General features: G+C 42.9%; 1 protein-coding gene across 7 annotated transcripts in view; it reads right to left on the bottom strand.

The window, feature by feature from the left end:
- limch1b (LIM and calponin homology domains 1b) overlaps window positions 1-24,346 on the bottom strand; it is an 83,484-nt gene that overhangs the window by 37,100 nt on the left and 22,038 nt on the right. For all 7 annotated transcript variants that reach the window (XM_069170512.1, XM_069170514.1, XM_069170515.1 and 4 more), the window contains exons 2-5: window positions 15,965-16,035; window positions 12,706-12,775; window positions 5,763-5,869; window positions 7-37 (exon numbers count right to left, since the gene is read on the bottom strand). In XM_069170512.1, the coding sequence (XP_069026613.1) occupies window positions 7-37; window positions 5,763-5,869; window positions 12,706-12,775; window positions 15,965-16,035 (279 nt within the window). The remainder of the gene's footprint in view (window positions 1-6; window positions 38-5,762; window positions 5,870-12,705; window positions 12,776-15,964; window positions 16,036-24,346) is intronic.

The raw sequence follows: 24,346 nt of genomic DNA, 5'->3' as shown, positions 1-24,346 counted from the left end.
ACTTACATTCTTGAGCTTTCGGCTGCAGTCGCTTCCCCTGGAGACAAAGAGAGAGAGAGAGAGAGACAGAGGCGTAGTGAGACAAATGTCTTACATAAAGATAACAGTAGACAACTTCAAGAATCACCATCTCCCACATATTCATGCAAAACAGCAGCAAAAAAAAAACACAACTTTGTGAAAATACAGAGGAGTCTGCAGTGAGCGTAGCCCACGCAGGCAGAACTAACAGACTCTAGACTCCATTCTCTCCGTTTCTAGTTTGTCTTTTGGGGGATGTTTTAAAAAAAAAATAATTATTCAATAGTTCCAGTAGTTTGACTGCAGCTCGGTAAGATTGCACTACACAAAGTAAAATGTTCTTTCCTCTCAATTTAAGATTTTCTAGATCTGGGGTTCATCACCCACTGAACCAGATCCTTTCTCTGCAGAGAGGGTTTTGGCTGCCGGCTGATCTCCGGGAGGTGGAGTGCAGCGACGGCCACTTAACGCCACACATGTTGCCAAAACGAAAAAGCTGTGGGTCTTGCGGATCGCCACATGAAGCTATAAATGGGAAGTGGAATGAAGCAGTTGTAAAACTGAACCCCCAGCACACACACTTGTGAAGTGGAAATACTTACTTCTAGGCTGAGAGGGGAAGAGAGACAGAAGAAAATGGACTAAAACACAAGACACGTACGCAAAGACGCACGACAACGTAAAAGATCAAGATATATTAAAAAAAAAAAAAAATCAAACATGTCTCCTTCCCAAAGTGTGTAAGACCTGTGCAGCCTGAAGGTAAATATATATTTTTTTTTGAATCCCTTAATGGACACACATTTTTCACAATAAAGTGTCGTGATCAAAAAAAAAAAAAGCAACTCACAAAATCGAGTTAAACGCATACTGTGTTTTAAAGACGCTCATTAAAAAACAACATTCCCCAAAGCAAAAGTCTTCAAAAGTGTTTTTAGAGTTAAAGGTCCTGGAAAAAAAAAAAAAAAAAGGTCCTGCCAAGGTTTTCATGTCATAATCAGCAAACTTTCTTGGGATGAAAGGTCATCAATAAATTGTTCAAATTGATACCGAAACGGAAAAGCAGCCGGAGGAGTGAAGCCAACGTGGGGAGGATGATGTTCAGCAGGACTAGTGAATAATTCATCCGGACGTGCGCTGCGTGCAGTCGAACCTGCAGAGGCGTCGCTCTGACACCTTCGCCCAGGCTGTTTTCTTTGGTACATGGTTCATTGGCTTTCGTCTGTTTTTCTCCCAGGAGAGCTGCGTAGACGCCATCAGCTTGTTTTGAAGTGTCGATCCACACGACGCACGTTGAGATTTGAGACCGCGTGCGCGTTAGGCGCCCGACCTATGATTACCCATAAACACTGTTTACTGTAGAGACGTTTAAGTGTAACTTCGGAGAAGCATCGTCCCAGCTGAACAAATCCTTACGATATATATATATATATATAGTTACATATATACACATTTTGTAGACGCACAATCAAAGATGCCTAATCATGATAATGCGCTGCGATCACCTTGGACAGGAAATATGTCTGGAAAGCAGAGCCGAGCTTTAAGAAGCCGCAAGAGGTTGAGGTTTCTTTAATGTCTGCGTTGCGTGACTGAGTGATGTTGTTTAGGCGAAACCCACATCAATATCTGGGAAATTTGTTTCGGTCTCATTTACGGCGAAGACAGAAAAATAACGAGCACACGACACACCGTGAGACTGTTTGTAAACCAGTTTCCAGACGCCTGAGGGGGTCACAGCCTCCGACTCACTCGACGCGCTACCGACACCCAAATTGCAGCTGCATTGGTTTTCCACGAGAGAGAGAGAGAGAAGAGCAAGGTGAAAGTAGCTGGAGGGGATGATGTGCAAACCCTCCCTCCTCCTCCTCCTCCTCCTCCTCATCATCATCATCATCCTCTCTCTCACTGTCAGCTGGCAAAGTAAACATGAAGACAGGCTGCTTTTTCTCTACTGTCACTTTGCAGAAGCAAAAGCTCGAACAGATTCCAGAAGGTATTAGATCATAATAAGAGGCCCGGTTCGTTAGCCGGCGATCACCTCTGTCAAATTCTTCCTTATCTTTTCTGTCTGTACGTTTTCTACGAGCGTCAGTGCCCGTGAATTTATTTACGCTGTATCAGCGATGACCAGAATCTCACAACGTCGGAGGTGTCTGACTCGATCTGATGGGAAACCGGACGATGCTACGTCCCACCCACCGATAACCTGACTGCGCCACAGGGCTGTCAATCAAACAAGACACGCTCCCCCCCCAAAAAAACACAGCTGTTTGAAGCGGATTTTCTAATTAATCACGGGATTATTTTCAGAAGGACGGCAAAAAAGCGAATAAGAAGGAGCGACTTTAGCTAACAACACCGAGACAACTCATGGAGGAATTTTATTGACTGAGAATCTGATGAGACAAGTTGAATGGGAGTCTATGGAGCCGGGGGCTTTTTGGAGCCGACCTCTAGTGGCACCTGGTGGTATCACACCTTTAAAAACTTCCGCACCGGCCTAATTTTTCAGAGCCGAAAGCTACGTCTACTTTTATATACACTCTATGGCCAACACGTACAACTTTTATACATCTTTTTTTAGTAAATAATATAACCACATAAAAAAAGTTATGGATATCTTCTTTATTTCCTATAAGTTCTTTATCACTTGTCAGACGGTAGGAAATGCATTTTCTGAATAAGTAATGCAGAACTGATGTAATCAAATTTGCTTTTTGATACAAAAACCCCTGCAAATATTGGCCTTGCAACTCTTAATTTGTTTTTATTTATTTACTTACTTATATATTTATTTACTAGTTTTGCTTTTAATGTTAAAAAGAAACCTCAAAGAAATGCCCATCTGCAGGCTTCACGTTTCGTTGTGGGTTTTGAAATGAGATGAAATCCTTATATATTTTTCAGTCCTTGCTGACATTAAAGACTTATAACACCCTTACTACAAATGAATATTAAAGGACTTGTATTTTCTTGTGGTTGTTTTCTGTCATTTTCTATTTAAAAAAAAAAAAAAAAAAAAATTTTAACCGAGGGAAACATTTAACTTGCATTATATTTTTTTTTGTAGCATTTCCAGACTTTATCTGAAATGTGTCCAACATCTCCGCTCTTGCTCTCATTGACACCGTCTGGCAAACTGTCACTTATCCGTTTCCATCAACACGTGGAGGAACAGGAGATATTTCAGACCCGAGCTCATAGTGTACCACGACCCGCCCCGTGTTTTAACTCTTCGCCGTCCAAAGCCGTTTCCCCAGATGAGTAAACACCTGTCCCGGAGACTCAAGGTGAGGCACAGAAGGTGCTTCCTGCCGTGGGAACGGGACGTGGAAAGGAAAAAAACAACAAAAAAAACAGCATCCTGTGCGACAAGAGGGTTACATAACCACTGGAAATAGCACAGGGCCACTTTAACAACGACACCACAGCTCGCGCTCAGGCTCGTCTTGACTGTTATAGATTACCCGTGTGTTCTGGAGCGAGCGTAGTCATTTATTAAAAAAATGGAAATCATCATTCACGGAACAAGTCAATCCTGTGTAGCAAGCGTGAAAAGCCTCGAGTATTTCACCTCTATTAAACTGCGTATTTGTAATGAGCATTTTCACTTTTTATTTAAAATTCAGGCCATTGTTCAAATGAGGGTGACATTTTTTTTTTAATATAGGCTCATTTAGTCATTTGAAACTCAAAATGTATCAAAGTTTGAAGTATTAGCTGTTAAATCAGTTTAAGTCTGCATGGCTGATATTGTGATGTAAAATGTTTTATTTGAAATTCAAACAGTCTTTCGCACGCCATTTAACACTCGAAACTCAACGACCCGTCAGAAACTCCACATTTTGAAGCGAGGTCGGTCCGAAGGATTTCCAACAAATTGCGTCATTCGCTATTCCTTCGATTGTAAATTGTGCGAAAAAGCATCGGCCCGAGTAAGAAGTGGCGGCGCGGCCGCCGTGCGTGAACGCGACGATCAGGATGGGATGAGATTTAACAACATTTCCCCGTGAAGCCCCTCCTTCGCCGCTGCTTTCACGTCTTTAACCACGTCGTTAAAATAAGCAACCACATAAATCGGAAAAAAATATACATGAAATAACAGATCAACTCTACAAACTCTACTTTCACTCCCTGTCTACGCTTGCGAGGCCAGTTCATGTCACACTGCAGTAGCATTTTTTTTCTTCCAAGATTGCATTACTATTGTAATAAAGTAAAACAAGGCACAGATGGAGTCAACTGACACCTGTAACCCCCCCCCCCCCCCGCACCCCCCTCTCCAGTTCAACTGAGGCCGAATGCAACACGACGTTCGGTCTCGCAAACTTGCTCCGACACAAAAGGCTGCGTAAACATCGGCGTAAACAAACCCGCAGCCACGTCGAGCGCTTTCAAAGATTTCCTCACGTCCTGACAGAACCTGTCACGCAGCCGCTCCTGAGACCGGCTAAGATTTGATCTCTCTCTCTCTCTCTCGCCTCATCTCCACACTGTGAATTACAACCGCAGCAAGCATGAGGACAGCGCGTGTCCAACGCACTGAAAAAAAAACAAAAAACACCCACACAGACACATACAGTACATACAAAAAAAAAAAAAAAAAAATTAAATAAACACAACTTGGCTTTGTTACCAAGCAACAAAGTGGGAGTCACGGTTCAGCGAGCGATGTGAACCCTTGTGTGGTGTTTGGACAGAGACCAGTTGTGCAGAACAGATATGCCATTGTTGCCTCGCAGACACAAGGACTCGTACAAACTTCCGTCGACTCTCGTCTGCTCATTTGCGTTGCGGTGAACCGCTCGGCTGTTCTGATCGAGAGGATTGACGGACGGGGCGGCTGACAAGAGAGACAAAGAAATGCACGAGCAGACGAGAGCTGTCTACTGACACACAATTGAAGTGTTCATCTTCAGCGCTCAGTCCATCCGCACAGTAAAATACAAGACTCTATTTGTTATTTTCATTTCTGAGCTACGTTCAAAAGCTCAAGAACAAATGGACTTTTGAGTCGAGACCGCTTTGTCAGCTGAGTTTTTTTTTTTTTTTTTTTTTTTTTTGAAGGTCAAGGAAGTTCAACTGAAATCTTTGAGGCTGACGAGGATGATAACGGCTGACGAAGAACACTCGACGCGATCGACAGCTGCGAGATCTGATACGACTGCAGCGGGAGTGCGAGACAAGACCTTGAAATCCAGCGTTTCTGCAGTGAATTTGACGATTTTACACGTTTTCGACCGCAAATCAGGCCTTCGGTGTGCCGTCTGTTCAAATGTAATATATCGTTGTTAAATGAACCGGAGCGCATTGTTTCCGCCACACCAAACAAAGTAAGACATCATATTCATCTCGTTTCTTGTTAGAAGAAACAATGCTGCCTCTCGTTCCCTCCGCTGTGACTATTTTTCGCCGTTTTACTCTTTTGAACATTTCACATTTTTATTTTCCCGTTAATTGTTGTTTCCCGTCACACGTCAAAGCTTTGAAGCACAACAAACGACACCATCACTCCAACAAGTCGATTATTGATTACAAACCTGCGTCTAAGAAGGCAGAGAAATAATAATAATACTAATAATAATTATTACTGCGCTACAGACTGTATAACGTCTTTTTCATCAACTTGTTGTTGTTGTTGTTGTTGGCTTTGGAACAAAACTGAAAAGAGGTACACACACACACACACACACACACACACTGAGAAGTGAGGTCGACACGGCAGCTTTGAGTCTTACTTGGCGGCGGGGCGTGTCGATGTGTCCTGCAGGTCTCCAGGGTCAAACAGCTGGGAGCCCTTCAGTCCCAACTCCTCACAGCCACGCAGAAACACACTGAGGTTGTCCTGAGCAGAACACACACACACACACACACACACACACACACACACACACACACACACACACACACACACACACACACACACACACATACAAACACAGTTTCATCGGGGTAAATACTCTGATAACAGAAAGGCAAAGCGAGGTCAAAAACTGAAGAAACACATTCTTTTTCATTGATTCAATTCATATTATAACTGTAGAAAATAAAAATGAGTCCTGATAAAAAGGTAGAAGCACAGTAACACACACAGTTAATAAGGGGGGAGAAAAAAAACAAAACGTCAACACAACTCAATTATTTGCACATAAACTCTATCTGACATGCACAACATTTTTCAAGGTCCTTCTGTCAGGCAACAAAAACACACGTTGACCAGAGTGGTTTAACATCATGAGTCATTTTACTGATCTGAAGAAATTCTTGTCGTTCCTGCGCGCGCACACACACGCACGCACGCACACACACACACACACACACACACACACACACACACACACACACACACACACACGAGCCGTCTCCGCATAACATGAAAACCAGCATACCTGCCCGACAGATGGAAACGTGACGCCGGCAGGTTTTGTGTTCCCCTTTCTCCCCTCTCTCCTCCGCCCCCGCCCCCCCCAACTTTCACTCTCGACCTTCTGCTTCTTCCAAGTGTTTCCCGGGTCTCACTACTATCTCTCCTCCTCGTTCACCTGCTTCCCGGCCTCCACCCGCCCCACTTGTCTTCCTCCCTCTGCTCTCTGACAAACTCTTTGTTGGATGCAACCCGAGCTGCGCTCTCCTCTCCTGTTCCCAGGTTCTCTCTCTCTTTGTTTCTGAGTCTTTCAGAGGGCCACAACCCAGAAGCCTCTCTCTCTCTCTCTCTCTCTCTCTCAGGGTGTCACACCGTTTCCTCTCCAACCCAATTGTCTCACACACACACACACACACACACACACACACACACACACACACACACACACACTCCGTTTCTTTCGTGCCAAACATTACGTGCTTCCATACAACATGCACATACTGAAAACAAAATGCTGCTTTCCAGAGCTCAAACGCACGACAACAAGGAGTCTTATTTATATGTACACACACCGGCATGTAAGAATACACGCATGGCTACGAACACATAAACACACACTTCTTCTCACGATGTTTTCCCATTTCTACTGGATCACCCCCACCCCCCCGGCTTCCTGTGTTGTTGGGACAGGGCCATCTCTGCTCTCCTGGTACACAGATACACACAAACACACAACACACACACTCTTCTGCAGCCAGTGTTACTTCAGGAAGGACACACCTACAGCTGCATTAACTGGCTCACACACACACACACACACACACACACACACACACACACACACACACACACACACACACACACACACACACACACAGCTGATCAAGGTCACATTTGCCTTCAAAATAAAAGCGCTTTCAAAACAACTGCAGCCAATTTGTATCAGATACAATAAATGAGTTATCACTTGGAACGAAGGACAGCCTGCAACAGGGACTCAAACCGTTTTTGTCCAAGTATCCAAGTAAACAGATCCAAATACATACTAAAATGTGATGTGCTGGCTAATCTTATAAAATGGAAGAAGTTTTTCGACATCTCTCCCTCTTCCATGTATGACTCATTCCCTGAATAATAATTCATTTTGGAAATATTAAAGCCCATACAAACAGATGCTGCAGTGGGAGGTAGACAATAAGAGGGAACACAACAATATAGATCTTTAGAAAAAGACAAAGTCTCTTCTGAAGCGCTGAATCTCTCTCTAAACCCAAGATGCATGTGATTAATAATCGTAACGGCAAAACAAACAATATAATAACATTTGCAGCAAATACAGCCGAGACGATTTGTTGAACTGTCAAATAGCAAACGTCAGATATGGAATGAATCAGATCCACTTGTTGTCAATGAATAGCTGCTTTGAAACGCCGCTGCCTATCAGACAGATGAAACAAGCATTATGAGTGTTTGCTTGAGCTTTAGGAAACTGTAATCTGAATTTTTTTACAAAAGGATTTCCTGACAGAAAAAAAAGTGTGTTTTTTTTTTTGCATGTAATGGGGAGGTACATAATATTTTTCTTACAGAGGGACTGTAAGAAGTTGAAGCTATAATTTGGAGCATGGACATTAAAAAAAAAGAGATCACTTGAAAAGTTACAGCCCGGGGCAACGAGAGGTTCTTCAATCACACTTACAGCGGCTACACGGTGCGGTGATTTGCAGGTCACTGCAACAGGAAACAGGGCGTCTACTGCAAAGAAATGACTGACAGCTCAATGTGTTTGGAGAAGGATTGGGAGGTAGAGGGTTGACAAAAAAAACAACAACAAAAAAAAACTGTCCACCCTGGGTCACAATAAATTTAGCCAGAAGACATTGAAATATCAATATTGTGGGAAAATTCCATCATTAAATTCCATATGAATGTAGTTTTACAACCAAATTTAAAAAAAAAGCACGTTCTACAGTAAAATGTAAAAAGAATAACAAAAACATTCTTCAACACTAAGAGTAAGCATCACTTCCTCGAGTCTACATGTGAAGAAAAAAAGAGCCTGGATTGCTTTGAACTTAACCTGCACTGTGATTAATATCTTATCAGTACCGGAATAGAGGAATCGGGGTTCACGGCCTGATGTTGGACCTCGTCAGACTCCACGAGAGAGCCGGTAACAACATGCAGCGAGTGTTTATTTTTTCTTCTTTTGGTTTCTGCCAAGGATAGCAAGATGACGAAGAAGAAGAAATATGACGACGAGGAAACAACACAAAGTTGAGTCAGGTTGAATCAAGTTTTACTGCGGGGGCCCAATCAAACGTCTAATAAAAGCTCAGATTCCTGGTTGATCGATTGTAAAATGGAAGAGCGTCGTTTCTATTTCACCTGCAGTTGACGTGATTAAATAGGAAATAGTTGCCGCGGTGATAACAGTCCAGAGAAAAATGTTCCACAGATGAAAACAATCAGGGTAAAACACTGCAAAAACAGCCAAATTACAGCCAAATTAAACTATTTAATTTTAACCCAATTTAAGCAAAAAAAAAAAAAAAAAAAAGAAAAGGTAAAAACCTTGTTATTTCTACCATGTCAGGCAGAAAATGGTCTTCGGCTTGATTACCATGCGATTTTGAGTTGACACAACTTTGAAAACGAGATCGGATTATCTCAAGACGCTAATGAAGCGGGCGAATCTTGAAACTCGGACCAAAAATTTAAAATCAACACATCTGGAATTACAGATTGGTTTTATGTAATAGTCTTAAGTGTTGTTTTTACACATTTGCCTCACTACAAAAAGTAACACAAATGCCTGACGCCGTGCCTGGAAAACAACACCTCGGCGCGAGCACGCGAATCGCTGCTATTCATCTCGCGAGGGGCAGATCTCCGTCGCCTGTCCGTTTACGCGCCGTAAAACACGAGCGCGCCCGTCGACCCGGAGACGGCTGGGAGCGCAGCGCGCCAAAAAAAACGACCTGCTCAGACGAACGCTGAGCCATACAGGCCGGAGCGCCGAGGTAGCCGCTCTAATTACAAAACAGTCGAAACTCCACAGGGACTCATTTTCCCATTAGGCCCCCCCAAACAGGAAGAGGAAAAGGGGGAGGGGGGGGGATTAGGAGGGGGCGGCTGTGTTTTATTACGATGGGCCAGATAACAGCAGACCCCTTGTTTATGTGTTTCTCACCTCTCTAATCACAGCCGAGAGGAAGGAAAAAAAAAAAAAAAAAAATCCCCGCAGAGCCACAGGAGCTTACGAGGGCCGAATTATGAAACTTTGAAAGTATAAAAGGTCACATTGTTCCCCCCAGAGGGTGTAATTTCCCTCTTTCTTTTTATTATTATTTTTTTTTAACCTTTTATATGTTGTCTTGAACTACTGATGTAAACATGTTGACTTCAGTGGATGAGTCATTGTCCCGTTGGGCCAATTAGTAATGGTCATGTCGTGGTTTTTTTTTTTGTCCTCCAATTGGTGCCCACTTCCAGGGCTAATTAGATTTTATTCTGATATCAATCACTGCAGTCACTGTTTGAGATGCACATTCTTCACAAACAGATTTACAATCAGACAATCTTAAAAAAAAAAAAAAAAGAAGACCACCAAGTTAAATATGAACTTCTTTCACAGCCTTCAAAAACTGAATAAGCGCCATAAAAAAAGGAGTAGTTTGTAACCTGGGTTGCGTCATAGATTGAATTTTTCGTATTACTGTGTCCACCTGCTGTTGAGTGAACTTTATGGGAAAAAAATAAAATAATGTAATTTTTTTAGTTGTTTTAGGCAGTTTGGATTTGAGATTTGAAAACAATTTAACTATAACCGCCTATAAAATTAACTTCAAAATACAAAACAGACATGGCCGCCAACCCGCGTAGCTGAAATGAGTACAAACAGAGACAAAAACCAACAACAAAAGTGCCAGAAAACCTAAAAATCTATGTCGATGCACTGGTCACACAGCTGAAATTATGTTAAACCGGGAGTATAAGCACAGAGGCTACTGGGTTTAAAAGTTCTAACGGGATAATCAATTGTTTTTCTTGTAAAAAAACAGACTGTGAAAAATGTGTGTAATTATCCAGCGCTGTTTAGAAGCCAGAGAAGGCTCACTGGCAGCGATTAGTGACACCCTAAGATAAGAAAAGCCATTATAGCCCAACCCAGACCTCCTTGTCTGGTTTGTAATGTTGTGATCCAAATAAGGACCGACTCCAACTGCATTTATTTTCTTTTAGTCCTAGAAGTTCTGTTCTAGTTTCTTTGTCTGTCTGACTACTACGATCTGTTGAAAGCAGTCATTACTTTAACAACTATACGTGTTGTTAAGGAAATAAAGCATCCTGTCAAGGTAGTTTTTCTTTTCCCTCAATCACACTAACGTGAACTACAGTTGAAATAAATGATGGTACAGCATTTTAATAATGAGGCAATAAGATCATATTTTTCTAATGACACATGAACAAGTGCATTTGGAGCAATACATCTCAGCATGTATGATTTTTATTTTTTTTGTGACTAAATTTAGGCAGAAATCGAGCCACAATTTTAACCCCATTTGAATATTGACCCGGCAGCAGTGCTCTCAAATTCAAATCCGAGGCAAAAAAAAAAATTCTGTGGAGTTGAAAACTGCATCAATTTTCAATTTTCAAACCGACACACAGAGATTACACAGTTTCACAGTGTTTAGAGGTTTGGTTACAACACTTGTCCACTTAATAAGGACAATATCGGTGGTGATACTGATCCTGCTTATGAGACTGCTGAATCGGTCGCTGAATTTACAGTTTTAGTCTTGATTTTTATCATTTGAAATGTGTTTTTCAGCGTGACCGGGTTCGGCCTCTTAATTCAGAGCAAAGAAAATAGACATTTTATCAGGAACAAACTTTAAGACATAAGCCAATTGAAGAGCAAATCAGCAAGCAAAGAGAGAAATACCCTTAGTGTGAGCTCCCGATGCTATCGGCTTTCACTGTGCCCTTGTTTACAGTGAGCGTACTGGTCCTGAAAGGCCACTTCATCCAGATCAAGGTCTTTATGAAAGAGCTCTACTGTATTGCACTGTACACTCAACTGAAATGTATCAGTGCTCGGATCTACTTCAATTCACAGTCTCTCATTCAACGTAACACACAAACCTACAATTCTTAAATAAAACCAGAGACAACAATGAAGGATTAATAATCAAAGATGAGGGAGCAAGATGCAGTTTCTTATCTGCTCCAATAGGGGAAAAAAAAATATATATTTTTGATGGCTTTTGTGGACCAGACTAATTTTGTTTAGCGAAAGAAATACCAGTTTATAATGTATAAAACATGCAGTGTACTCGCACCGATTTTTTACGTTGAGACAGAATATTTCTAGTCCTGTCCCGAGTGTTCACCGGGTGAGCAGTCGAGGGCTCGGTGTCACACGCGGCTGCTGATGGACACCTTGGCTGTGGGAACCGAAACGGAGATCTTTCAGCGGCAAGGCATCCGTAATCAAACCCCGATTACGCTCCTCGTTGCTTAAAAGGTTAAGTCTGTCGAAACCCACTAAGTCCGCATGTCACGTGATGATCGTCGGAGCACGGCATCAGCTGTTGTCTCGGGTGGAGTTGTAGTTCAAAAAAGCATCTATAATTAAATTCTACAACCGGCAAAGATTACAAAAAAAATAAATAAAAAAGTTAATTTGGAAAGTTTCTTATTGCAGATTTTGGGATGAATACTGAATTCTTTTAACTTTGACCAGGGCACAAAGGCACCAGGATGACGAAAGTACATGAGGAGGTTCTTTAAATGGCCATGTTGTCACACTTGAGGCCATTTTGCTGCTTTCATATCAAAACCATAAGCTCAAGTTACAAGGTATGTAACTTCCATACAACCCCCACAATACCAAGACACCTCCAGCCTATAGAACCACTTATGTCATTTCCCTGAAATGCTACCCACCTTCATCGTCATGGCAACAGCACACACGTTTAAAAAAAACAAAAACCAACAACCTGTCCTTAAGGGAACGGCGGTCTGCCGTCATATCAAACCATCCCACCTCCTCACGACAAGAAAAAAAAAAAATCTCATTATATAGACGTCATCTGAGACATTAAGACAGTCTTAAAAATCTGAGAATCCCTTTGAGAGGGAAACGAGCTGATAAAACAAGGAAGGAAGAGGAAGAGATGCAGACGTAAAGCAATGTGACAAAGAAGGGAGGGGGGGGGGGGAGAAAAAGAAAAAAGAAAAAGCAACAGAGCACGTGGAAAGAGTCAGCGGGGTTGTCTTTAAGTTTTGGCTCAGGGTAAAGGACTTACCAGGCCAGCAATGGGTGTTGGAAGTCTGTTTATTTTCTTCACCAGGCCGGGTTTAATGGAGCTCAGCAACCTGACAGAAGACACAGACCAAAAAAAAACAAAACAAACATCACAAGCTGAATTTAAAGAACAACGATGAGTTGTGCTCGTGAAACTTCTTTTACTTACACGTTCAGACAAAATATTTGGAAAAGAATGCATTTCAAAGCTGAAACCCTGACTGAAATTACCGCAGGAAGGAATGATAATAAGTTGCGTGAAACTAAGCGTCCCTCTTTGAAGTAAAGCCGAGAGGAACCAAAAGGGTGAAAAGGAACCTTTTTCAAGGTCCCTCGGTGACGTCTGGAAGGTCTGTAAAGACGCAGATCCTAAATCGGAGGGAGGAATCACAGCTGCTCTTTTCACCCGCCGTGATCTGTCAACTAGTTCCAGTACATTTCATATCACAGTTGACCCCCACATGTGAAGAAGTGTCTCTCTCCGTCTGCTGTCACCTCTAATCGCGCACACGTTCGGTCCCCTTACAAAATCCTGCCATGAACAAGCAATTTCAGAGTTCCCGCCTCTCTCTGAATCGAGCTTCATCCTTCGTGCGTGTGTTTTCATCAGAGGAAGCACTGTAATGATTCTGCTTCGTAAAGAAAGAAAACAAACAAACAAAGCCCACACTCAGACAGACGGTGTTATAGATATCAACAGTCCTGTGACGTTCACAGCATTCACAGCAGTTATTTTGAGATGAAGTGCCGTAATTTACCTTTTTTTTAGTGAACTCCCCCCTCCCCACCTCTCCAGCCTGCTTCATGTACTCCTACTTTAAAAGTTAAGAGATTTCCTGGTCTACTGTATATCTCCAAGAATAACTTTCAACAACCCCCAGGAGATGGCTGTTCTCAGTGCTGCGTGCACTGTGTGTAGGTGGGGAGAGTGAGTAATGGCAACGGTGAAGACAATATTTCACTGTTTAAAAAAAAAAATAAAAACAATAAATTGCCTGTAATGAGAATAATGTTTGTCTACTTTCTTGTATGTTTATTTCACCCCCCCCCCCCCCAAAAAAAAAAAAAAAAATGCAACACAAACAACTCTCTTTTCCTTGGATGATTGTTGAGCATACGTACTGATGACTTTCTTTCAAATCCCAGTGTGGATGTGATGGAATGAATTGGAGCATAAATACTTCCAGTTATCTGCAGGAGGCCCATTTGTTCCCACCGAAGACCGTCAGTTGGAGCTCGTTACGGCATCAACAGGAAGTGCTGATGGCTACGAGAGTGAGAGTGCTTTTTCTGCATTTTAAAACGCAGACGCACTCAAAGCAAAACACCGTTACATACACGGATTATCTTATGCGAGTGCGCACAGGGACATTTCCTGATGCCCTTGTTTACCGGGGGAAAAGAGGAAGAGGTTGGAGAGTGTGATTCAAAACAAGCCTCCTTACAGGAAGTCACCTCCTCTGCCGCTTGGATTACATTTAAAGGCATTAAGGTCGTGTGGTTGTTGGGGACAGAGGAGATTTCATTCACACCGATAACCTAATTTACAAACTGTCCGAAGACTCAGGTTTGATTATGATACATGCAGGTATTTCCCTGAACTCTATAAATGTACTGGTTAAATCTCCTCGAGTCGTATGTTTCCGCGAATCTGTCTCGTTAGAGAGCATCAACCAAGTGTCAAGTGTCATTCAAAATTGTGACTGCAGATATGTCTCTCTATTTTTTATTAAAAAAAAAAAAAAGGCAGAAATTTCAAATTCTTTTTCTTATTGACTACTTCTCTCAAAATCAAATCAAATCGGGCACTCGGATGTTATGGTGGTCCTCCGCTCCAGTAAAGATAATTGTCCCATTGTCATCATAAAATCAAACAAACAAAAACAAAACATGCAGAATGGGAGAATGGACCTTTCATTAGGATGTTTAGTCTCTTGTATTTTATTTATGGTTGGGGACTGGATTGCATCTAATTACGATTTTAATCACGAGTTATCTTAGTCGATAAAATGTAATAAAAATAATGAAAAACGTCCTTTACATATTTCCCAGGGCCCGATGAAGCGTAAACATGTTTAGCATCTTTTGGCTTGATAAATTAACACCAGTATTGTTTCATTTTTCTGATGATGATTAATAAATTAAATGGAAAAAAAATAATTTCACCTCCCGTGACCAGTCTGTGATGTCTATGACAGCCTTCACCTCCCTGAGGAGGAAGAGTTCATTCACGTCGCTTCCTGTACGAGTCGCATTATTATATTGTATTATGCCGGTATTTCAGGTCCTGCGGTGCCAATGTACCTCCAGATATTCAGTGATATTCCTGAAATTCCAAAAGCAGTGGGGGTGTGGTGTGTGTGTGTGTGTGTGTGTGTGTGTGTGTGTGTGTGTGTGTGTGTGGGAGGGGGGGGGGGTCACTGTTAAATTAGTTCTGATGTGTAAACATGAAGGTTTTGCAGCTGAAATTGGCACACAGGAATGTGGGAGAAAGAAAGTGCAAGTGTGTTTTCCGTCACATTTCAGCACCTCTTCTCATTATGAGCCGGCACAAAGAAAAAAGTTCAAAGTGTCAAACCGGAGGACAATTTAACAGGACGTCAGTCCCTCCGAGCGCTGGACCGCTCATGAAATGAAATCCTGCTTGACTGCCAATGTTCTTACGGTGAATTTGCAACTGTGCGGGGTCACTTTAGGGTCATTGTAGTCTTTATTTCCCTCTTTAAACTTCATATGAATTGTCCGGACACGACGATACAGAAATAAACTAAAAAAAAAAAAAAAGGCAGAGCCCAGAACCTTTGTGTTTAAATGGACCTTTGCTATTAATTCGATATAAGAAAAAAAAAAAATGACAGCGAGGATTGGCGCTTTCTTTTACTAAATCACTGAAAACTATCATTTCAGTGCCTCAATTAACAGTATAAAGAAAGTCAAATTCAAAGAGCATATGGTTCATAATTACAATCTGAATAAGAGCCATAATCAGCCTTATTTTACACGTACGGCTCTCCGGGTGGTTACATAACAACACTGCTGGCGAAGAGCAAACACAAAAAAAAAAAAAAACCCTACGTACAGTTTTATCAGAACGTTTTGATTAATCAGTACGATGACGGCAAGAAAACTTATTTTACCCTCAAGGATGCGAGAGCAACAATAACAAAAGCAGAGAATATGGAGAAGGGAAAAAAATGTCACCACGGCATAAAGAGGAAGATAAATAAAATAAGTAAATACAAATGCAGGTCGGCACTTACTCGCACAGCAGTATCCCGTTCTCCAGACCTCCTCTGAAGTCCTTGTCGCCGAAACATCTTCCCGTCACAGCCTACGGGGTTGAAACAAAAAGGAGCGAGTTAGTCAAATTTCTAGGCCTAAAAGTCTAAAAAAAAAAACAAAAAAAAAAACAACAACTGGGCGCAGCCCACTTTTATCAGGCCCCTCCCCCTTCCCTCCCCCCGCCCCGCCCCCCTACCCCTTCTCATGTCTTTTCCTTCCTGATAAATTCCAGTGAATTGCCTGGAGATGTGTCAGGGAGAGTCGTCGTCGTCGTCGTCGTCGTCGTCGTCGTCGTGGGGGCCGTATATCACAGCACCTCCCCGGTCAACGGCGCTAACCGCTAACGAGCTCGCCGTGAGCCGCGATCATCCCGACCAAACAGCTCCGGCGCGCTAATGTGTTGTGACAGGGGATTTAATCAGGTAAGAGTTGTTCAAACACCGCACGACCCGCGGGGCATCCGGAGGCATGCGTGCACTTCCTCGGACGAATACCGCAATGCAAACCCCCCCCCTCCCCCCCACCAAAAAAAAAAACCCAAAACAAAACGAAAGCCTCTTATTTGATGTTGTTTTAATTATCGTGGTGGAAATGATTCCTTTCATTCCTGTGACACCGTGTCATTTGTTCTCCGGTGTCTTTTTGGAAAATTGGCCTCGAATGAACGTTGACATCTTACAATTAGTACATCTGAAGTCCAACTTGAACAAACACAAACATCTTAAGTGCAAACATAAACACCCGTAGTGAAGTCATTTCCCCCCCGACTGCTGAAAATCGTCGACTGCGAGACTTTTTACGACCGATCCCACTTCAAAAAACATTTATTCTCACAAGAAACGAAACAAGCTGGCAGACAGCGGGCCGTAAAACGAGGGGACCCCTTTCTTTTTGGAACCGCTGGTCTGGAAGCCAAAACAATTACAAGATTAAATTTCCTGAGAGTTGCTTTCGCATTTATTTGCACAGCTGCTGGAGACGTCGAGTCATCCGGCCCGGCTGCGCGTTTTCTGTCGGCTTCTCGGCTCGCTTGGACGGCCCGGACGTCTCGCGGAGAAGAAAAAAAAACAAAAAAACACACCGTGAACAATTCACAATTCATCGTGCAAATGAATTCATCACCCCTGAAGGCAGCGGGCCAGTTTAAAATCTGTGTGAAGGTAAACCCCCAGCACCTCTAAAGCTCGAATTAACTACATCTGGTATTGTGAACACCACTCAATAATCATTTGCAGTTTTACGGGTTGTTTTGATCCATACGAGATTACTTCTGGGTCGGATGAGACACCACCTTTGGGTTGCCGGGCAACAAACTGACTTCAGCAAGTCGGGGCATCATTTTTTTGTGCGAATTTAAAAGCAGTACGACAAAGATATTACACGTTACACAGTGAGTTTTTATCGACGTGGGTTTTGTTCAGACAGCCAGGCTAGCTCTTTCCGCCCGTATTTATGCTAAGCTAAGTCGTATGGCTGCGGTCTCCTGCTTCATACTGAATGGACAGTCTGTTTTCAATCTTGTCATCTAACTTGGCACAAACTCCCCCCCCATAAAAACAGCAAATATATCCCAAAGTGTGTATTTCTTTAAAACTCTGGAGGCTCATAGAAGCCGGGCAGAGCAGTTAACGCGGGTAGCCTAACGTCACTGGACAACATTTTCTCTGCTGACAGCCCCAGAGCAGCAGGATTCATGGTAATTATCTTCCTCCTCACTTAAACGCCATCTTTTCCACTGGGCCTCGGGCTAAAGTTACCTGGCACCGAAAAAAACGTCTTTGGCTCTATAGCCCCGCTGAGGTTTAAACATGATCAATGAGATTAAATCCGTCTCCAAAAAACGGGTACAGAGAAATATCTGCGCGACTGTACGATTAGAGGACAGCGGGCTGCAAGATCCGACTACTAGTGAACGGCATTTTCATCCTTTATAAACTTCGAGAATGAGATTCCCAGATCTCGCGTTACGCAATAACGTACTGTGAAAACTTGTACAAGAATCAATAGCAAGTCCAAGGTTGGGAGCATGAAAAGCAGAGCATTCCCAGAGGAACATTTCATGGTCTGATCTCAGTGAGGATTCAAGTGGCCTAGATACTTTTATATCTAAAGCTTTAAAAAAAAAAAAAAATCTACAGCTGAGAAAGATGACCTTGATTTAGGAGCTGCTTAATAAATGTGTCAGTTGGATGTTAGTAGAGTCCTCGCTAAAACTGGATGACCTTTTTTTTTTTTTTTTACTGCTTTGACGTGCAGCTTCTTACCCAGAGCACCCTCAACATTCAGCCACCATGTTCACAGACAGAAAAACCTCCGAGAGGGAACATGCCCGTCACGGAGCAACCATGTCAGCCCGTCGTCAACGAGTCGGAGAGATTATAACGTCACATCACCTCTACGAGGAGAGATTACAGAGTCGCCAGCTTCACAAAGGTTGGTCTGCACTTCGGGGGACGGTGCAGCAAAAGAGCAACAGAAGTTGGGAAAGACGGACGAAAATGATACTCGCCAATAATTTTCCAACATGTGGCGTTATAAGGGTTCCAATTGAAAACCCAGAAACTGCTCATACTCGTGATTTACCAAGGGGGAAAAAAAATAATAAAAAAAAGCCCAATGAAACTTTAATATCTGTACATGAAACGTTATTTCATCCTCTGGTAAATCAAAAAATTTTTTAATTTCAATGGTCCTTGGGGCCCCCCAAATCCATTGGTAGAAAAAAAAAAAAGTAGTGCCTCAACGGTTGGGTCAATTAATATTCTGTCTTTTTTTTTTTCTGTCATGAACATTAACATAAATTCAAATTTGTCCTTTGGCGATGGCAGAGTCTGCACCGTATTGTTTTTTCTCGTTGCTGTTCGGTTTGGCAGTGACTGAGCGGCCGAGGACCTTGATTCATGTACATATCTGTGGCTCTCATAAGTGTCGTCCAGAGCTGAAGAGCACATGAAACTCCCGTATGACCAGAGGGAACGTTTACTTTGAGGAAAACACACGACAGAAAACTCACTTTTTTTTTTTTTCTATTAATAACTTTTGTGTGGAAGGGTAACTCACAGACTACACTGTAATTACATTTTTTTTTTAAATGGTACTCCAGCCCTTCAGGTTATTTTAACACAATGAATATCTGTAGAGAGGTGTACCTTGCAGGTAATAAAAAAAAAAAGTATAAAGTAATTAATAGGAGATGTTAAAATCTTAAATCGGAAACATAAAATTGCGTAAAAAGATGTGAAAAAATACAAAACAAACCAGCCAGACTATTTTCTGATCACAAAAGCGAACATTCGGACATGAACAAGTCTGATGAATATGATGCTGTTATCAGAAAAAAAGAAAAAGGAAACTTTTAAATCAAAGAAAATCCTCAATGGAAAGATGAATCCTAAAAGAGCTGGAAAGGTCTGGATCCGAACGCGTTTTCAAACCGCTGCAGGGTCACAAGAGGGCGCTCAATTAAAAACAGGAATGTGTCGCCTTTGTTTTTTTTTTTGGTTTTTTTTGGTGGAATGTCGCTCACATTGTTTCACAAACAATCAAACGATGCCGGTTGGCTTTTATTTTTCCTCTTGTTCACTTCCTTCCCTTTTGGAAAGCCCTTCATGTTCAGACCAAAGTCATCCTCATGGATTTGCGTCCGCGGCGCCCGTCACTATCACTCTGGTATCCACACAGAGAGTTTATTGGTTGAGAAAAGCATGAATGAACTTTGAAGAATCAAACTCAGTTTCCCCTGAGGGAGCAGTAGTGTGTGAATCTACTTTTCTTTTTTTTCTTTTTTACTTTGACGAAATAATAAAATAAACTCCAAGGAGATGTTGCTTTCATGTTCTGAGAGAACAAAACATCGACCCGATGAGAAAAGTCTTCTTTTAACGTCAAATCATATCTGACCACAATTTCAAAACAGTTTAGTGAAAATAACGTTTACCGAGAAAAATGAAAAGCCGGTGCAGCAGATTTAGTCAAAACACAATAGCTGTATCAAAAAGGGGTCTTCCATCAAACCACCATCAGGTCCATGACTGTATCAGCGCATCTAAACCTGCTTACTGCAATCCCCTCGGCCAGCCAGTGGAAACGGATCGCATTTGACGGCTACCTGTCCCAAACTAACAACTAATAACTCAAAGGTTTGGCAGACGTGCTGGTTTTTCCATGACTGGGGCGAGTGGAGCACGACTTCCCTTCGAGGCCCCGAGGCCCAAAAAAGTGTGATCCGCCTGTTAAAGAGCTGCCAGCTGCTAGCTGAAGGGCTGGAGAACATAAACAGAGACATGTGCTACCGGGACCCACACGCTGCGCTCGCTCTGCTCCGTAGCCACACGCATTCACACCGGGTTATTCTTTTACAGGGTGCCGTCCTAAGTGCGTTGCATAATCCGGCCTGAACCCGGCGCTGTGCGTTCAAAGTTCAGGAAAACATGTAAACACGTCTTGTGGCCCGCAGCCAAGTAAACTTGTTAATTCAACTTGGCAACAGGGCGTAATCTGAAAACACTACCGGTTCTGATTAACGGTGCAAAAACAAGAGTGTGCAAGCTTAGCCGTGCAGTATTACACGCTTTATTACAGAGAGGAAGAAGGAACAGAAAGAAACAATAATGCTGCCGTGTGATTTGTGCAGTCTGGTGTCTCTTCCGAGCGAGACGGAACTATTAAAAACGCTCCATTTGTTCGGTATTGCAGAACCTAAATCAATTTTAATGTGTCCGGACAGCAAAGTTTTTAACATCATAAAAAAAGAGATCCAATCTTTGGTTGTATGAGTAATAGGATTTGATTAAAAAAAAAAAAAGTATTGTCCAAAGACAAACAAAAGTATTGAAATTAGGACCGTGTGACTATTTAGATGATCGGGCCCTCTGGCTGGGGGGGGGGGGGGGGGTGTCCCCTTTAACGAGTTCACCCATAGGTCAGGAGTCATGAGCGCTATCTGCTTACGATCAATCACCCAGACCTTTTCACAAGCTGCCACCACTGCCACCACCGTGGGGATTCCCTTTATTGGGATTCCCTTTATTGGGATTACGGGCTTTTCGCTCTGTGCTCAGCCTGCTGGCATTCGTACAGACTCTGTGAGGTAGAGGGCAACGGGAAGCTAAAGAGGGGGATGGGGGACGGGAGGGGGTTGTTCGGAGACAGGTGCGCTCTTCTCACTGGTTTGAAAAGGTCGCGGCTCAGTTAGGATAAAGGTGCAGGTGTAACACGTCAAATAAAACCTGATGATATTTGTGAGGCCTTTTGCTCATTTAAGATTACTGTCAATCAAGTCTAATCAAACCACACCCACACAATCCCGACGCAGTCGTTGTCTGAGCTTTATAATTGTCGAAGCTTCATAATAATAACAATTTAAGTTTCTCCTCTGCATTCGAGTCATCGATAACTCATGTCTCCAATTTTGAACCAAGTCTAATGGGGCTCTAAAAGCATTCAAAACAATTGCTTTAGCTTTGAGCCAACAGTTTCCCAATAGCTGGGACTTGTGGAGTCTATCAGTCCACACAAAAGACTTTTCCGTCTCGCTGAAGTGTCTCTGAGAAAGACAATCTGCAACCCCTTCCACCAGAGAACAGCGACAGAATTATGAAGCAATATCTGCCAGAACAGCATGTTATATTAAAAATGAGCTTCAAAATGTGACATAAATATATACTTTATACATGATTAGGGACTTCCTTCTGTTATTTTTTTTTTGATGAATACGAATGAGCTACAAACAAATGTTATAAACTCTCCTTTCCAGGCATCCGGGGACAACGCGGGTGTGGAAAACAGAAACAGTTTGTGTATCTTTTTCCTCCTTTGCTTAATTTTAGCATGCAATCACGCGGTTTCCATGACTTGGCAGAGGCTTTGTAAGATTTGGGGATAATATTGGATCATGCCTCTCCGGATCGCCGCTAAATCACCACAATCAGCTGCAGATCCAACCTCTCATTATGTCAGACTGATCCGAGGGGGGGTGGGGGGGAGGGAGGGGGGGGCAGTAACACCAGGACATCCAGGGGAGTGTACACAGCAAGATGCAAGGATGATCAAACGAGCATGTTCACAGAGCTTTGAACTTTGACTGGTGATACTTTATCAACTGATACAAACGCACAGATTCATGGACCCCCGCCCCCCCTCCCCCCCTCCCCACCTCCCACACAAAGACCACACATAAAAGATGCATTCACACGCCCACGCGCCTACAACCAAATCAGCAGAGACATTTGATGTCAACACGTGTTTGCGGGATGCAACAAAACCACCCTTTTTTTTTTTTTTTTTTCTTCTTGTTGGCAGGAGTTCAGACGGACGCCGTCGAGGAAGCAGCTAGAGTTTTGAAATCAATCGAGTCGAGCTACGAACCACAGCGGAGCCTCGGCCCGGGCCTGAAACAATGAACAAAAGAGTCTCACGAAACAGGGATCGTCGCAGGTAATGACAGTTAATAGAATATAATTGACGGGGTATTATGTAGTGGAATCAGCACCGGAGCGCAACGGGCTAATCCCGAAGCAGGGCCGCAGCTTCTGACGGAAATATTTCTAGTCTAAATTTGATGAGAGCGGAGTATGTCAAGGCTCAATCCGTTGCGATAGACGACCGTGTTTCATAGACCAAAAAAAAAAAAAGTGTAATGGCTAACATCTTTAAAAGACCACCCTGAAGACAAAAAAAAAAGAATAACGACCTCTGTCAGAAGAAAAGAGCGAACGTCATTTAAAAAAAAAGACAAAAACAATCACATTATTTTCTAACGGCAAGACAATGATGTGGGACAGAACGTTACGCAAGACCTTTCGTGCGGGATTACAACGAGTTGACTGCTCACATGTGCCAACCACACGGTTGTAGGCAGCAGCGATGAAACAACCTCTCACGTGAACCCTGCCGCGCCGACGGATCAACAGATACTCAAGTCTGCGTTGTAACATATTGTGATGAATGTGAGGAGGGATGTAGCTCTCGCTGCTTTTCATGTATTTAAACAAGGCAAAAAAAAACAAACTTTTACCATCGCTCTTTCAATTTAGTCAGAAAAATCCCAACTGTTCAACAGACTCCCGGGAGAGTCATCTGGCGCGGGGAAACCTTACGCAACCTCCGATTACTCATGGACAACTTTCTACTCAGGCAACTTATTCTTCTGCTCAGATGAAACCAGACTGCAGCTGCAAAAAAAAAAAACGCTTGCAGAGCAACTGGACGCCAAATCAAATATTAAAATACGACTGGAATCGGCAAGAAAATGATCACCAGCAAAACAAATTTGAAAAATAACGGTCAGTCGCGTGTTAAATTGGAAACGGTCAAATAACGGCACCGCGAGGGGGCGGGGGGGGGGGGGGGGGGGGGGGGGGGGGGGGGGGGGCGGCGGTCCGTCGTCTGCAGCGGGCCTTGCGGGAACACCTTTCTCCACGGCGGAGCCGTTTTCGATGTCACACCTCGGGCTCTGGAGGCCGGACCGCCGTCTGTCAGTACCAACCGCTCTGAGGAAACGTCTGTCGGGCTGTTTGCGCTCACGCTGGAAATGCCGGAGACCGCACGGACGTTTCGCATCACGTGACTGAATTCTTCCAAAACGTCCACATGTCAACAGAAACGTGAATTTATTGGACGGAAAGTATTTCGCTGTTTTAACACAAACAGCCAGTAAATATAAAAACAGAGAGATATTATCTCTTAAACTAAACATGAAACCAAAAGCAAAAAGACAGATAATTGACCAAAAAAAAAAAAAAAAAAAATGATCGGAGACAATTGCTATTTACAAACTTCTGACATTAAACATTTGCTCGTCATTTATGGAAATAGCTGTTGTTCTTGTCAAGAGTTCAATTAATATTGTTGCTAAAGATCCAATTTGATTTGAACGTAGATGCTGTTGTACTGGAGACACGGAGAGATTGTTTAAATATTTAGCGAAAGCACCTGTCATCTGCGAAACATATTGTGATATATATTGTCCATATAAGTCAGCCCTACTTACATGTCACCTGATCTCAATTGGAAAGAAATGGGGGCTGGCGCACGCGCGCACACACACACACACACACACACACACACACACACACACACACACACACACACACACACACAAGCTGTCATATTCAACCAAACACTGCGTGACAGTAATTCCCAAAGACGAGCGGAGGAGAGTGGGGAGCGAGAGACGTTTTCCGGACTCGGCTCAGCTTCTTGCGTCTCACTTCGACAGAGCAATGAATCAAATACTTCTCGTGAGAGAGGAGAGCACATGCGGCGCATCGATACCGACGATGCTTCGATGGGACACAAGTTCACATGTCAAATTACAGCACCGCGTCCTTCGATCCTTCGCCTTTCTTACAGGAAAAAAA

The sequence above is a fragment of the Embiotoca jacksoni genome, unplaced genomic scaffold (assembly GCF_022577435.1).
Source record: "Embiotoca jacksoni isolate LCO1_2020_lvr unplaced genomic scaffold, fEmbJac1.0.p SCAF_5, whole genome shotgun sequence".
NCBI classification, from domain to species: Eukaryota; Metazoa; Chordata; class Actinopteri; family Embiotocidae; genus Embiotoca; species Embiotoca jacksoni.
Note: the sequence above shows the minus strand (reverse complement) of the source record. Positions and strands in the feature narration are given on the sequence as shown.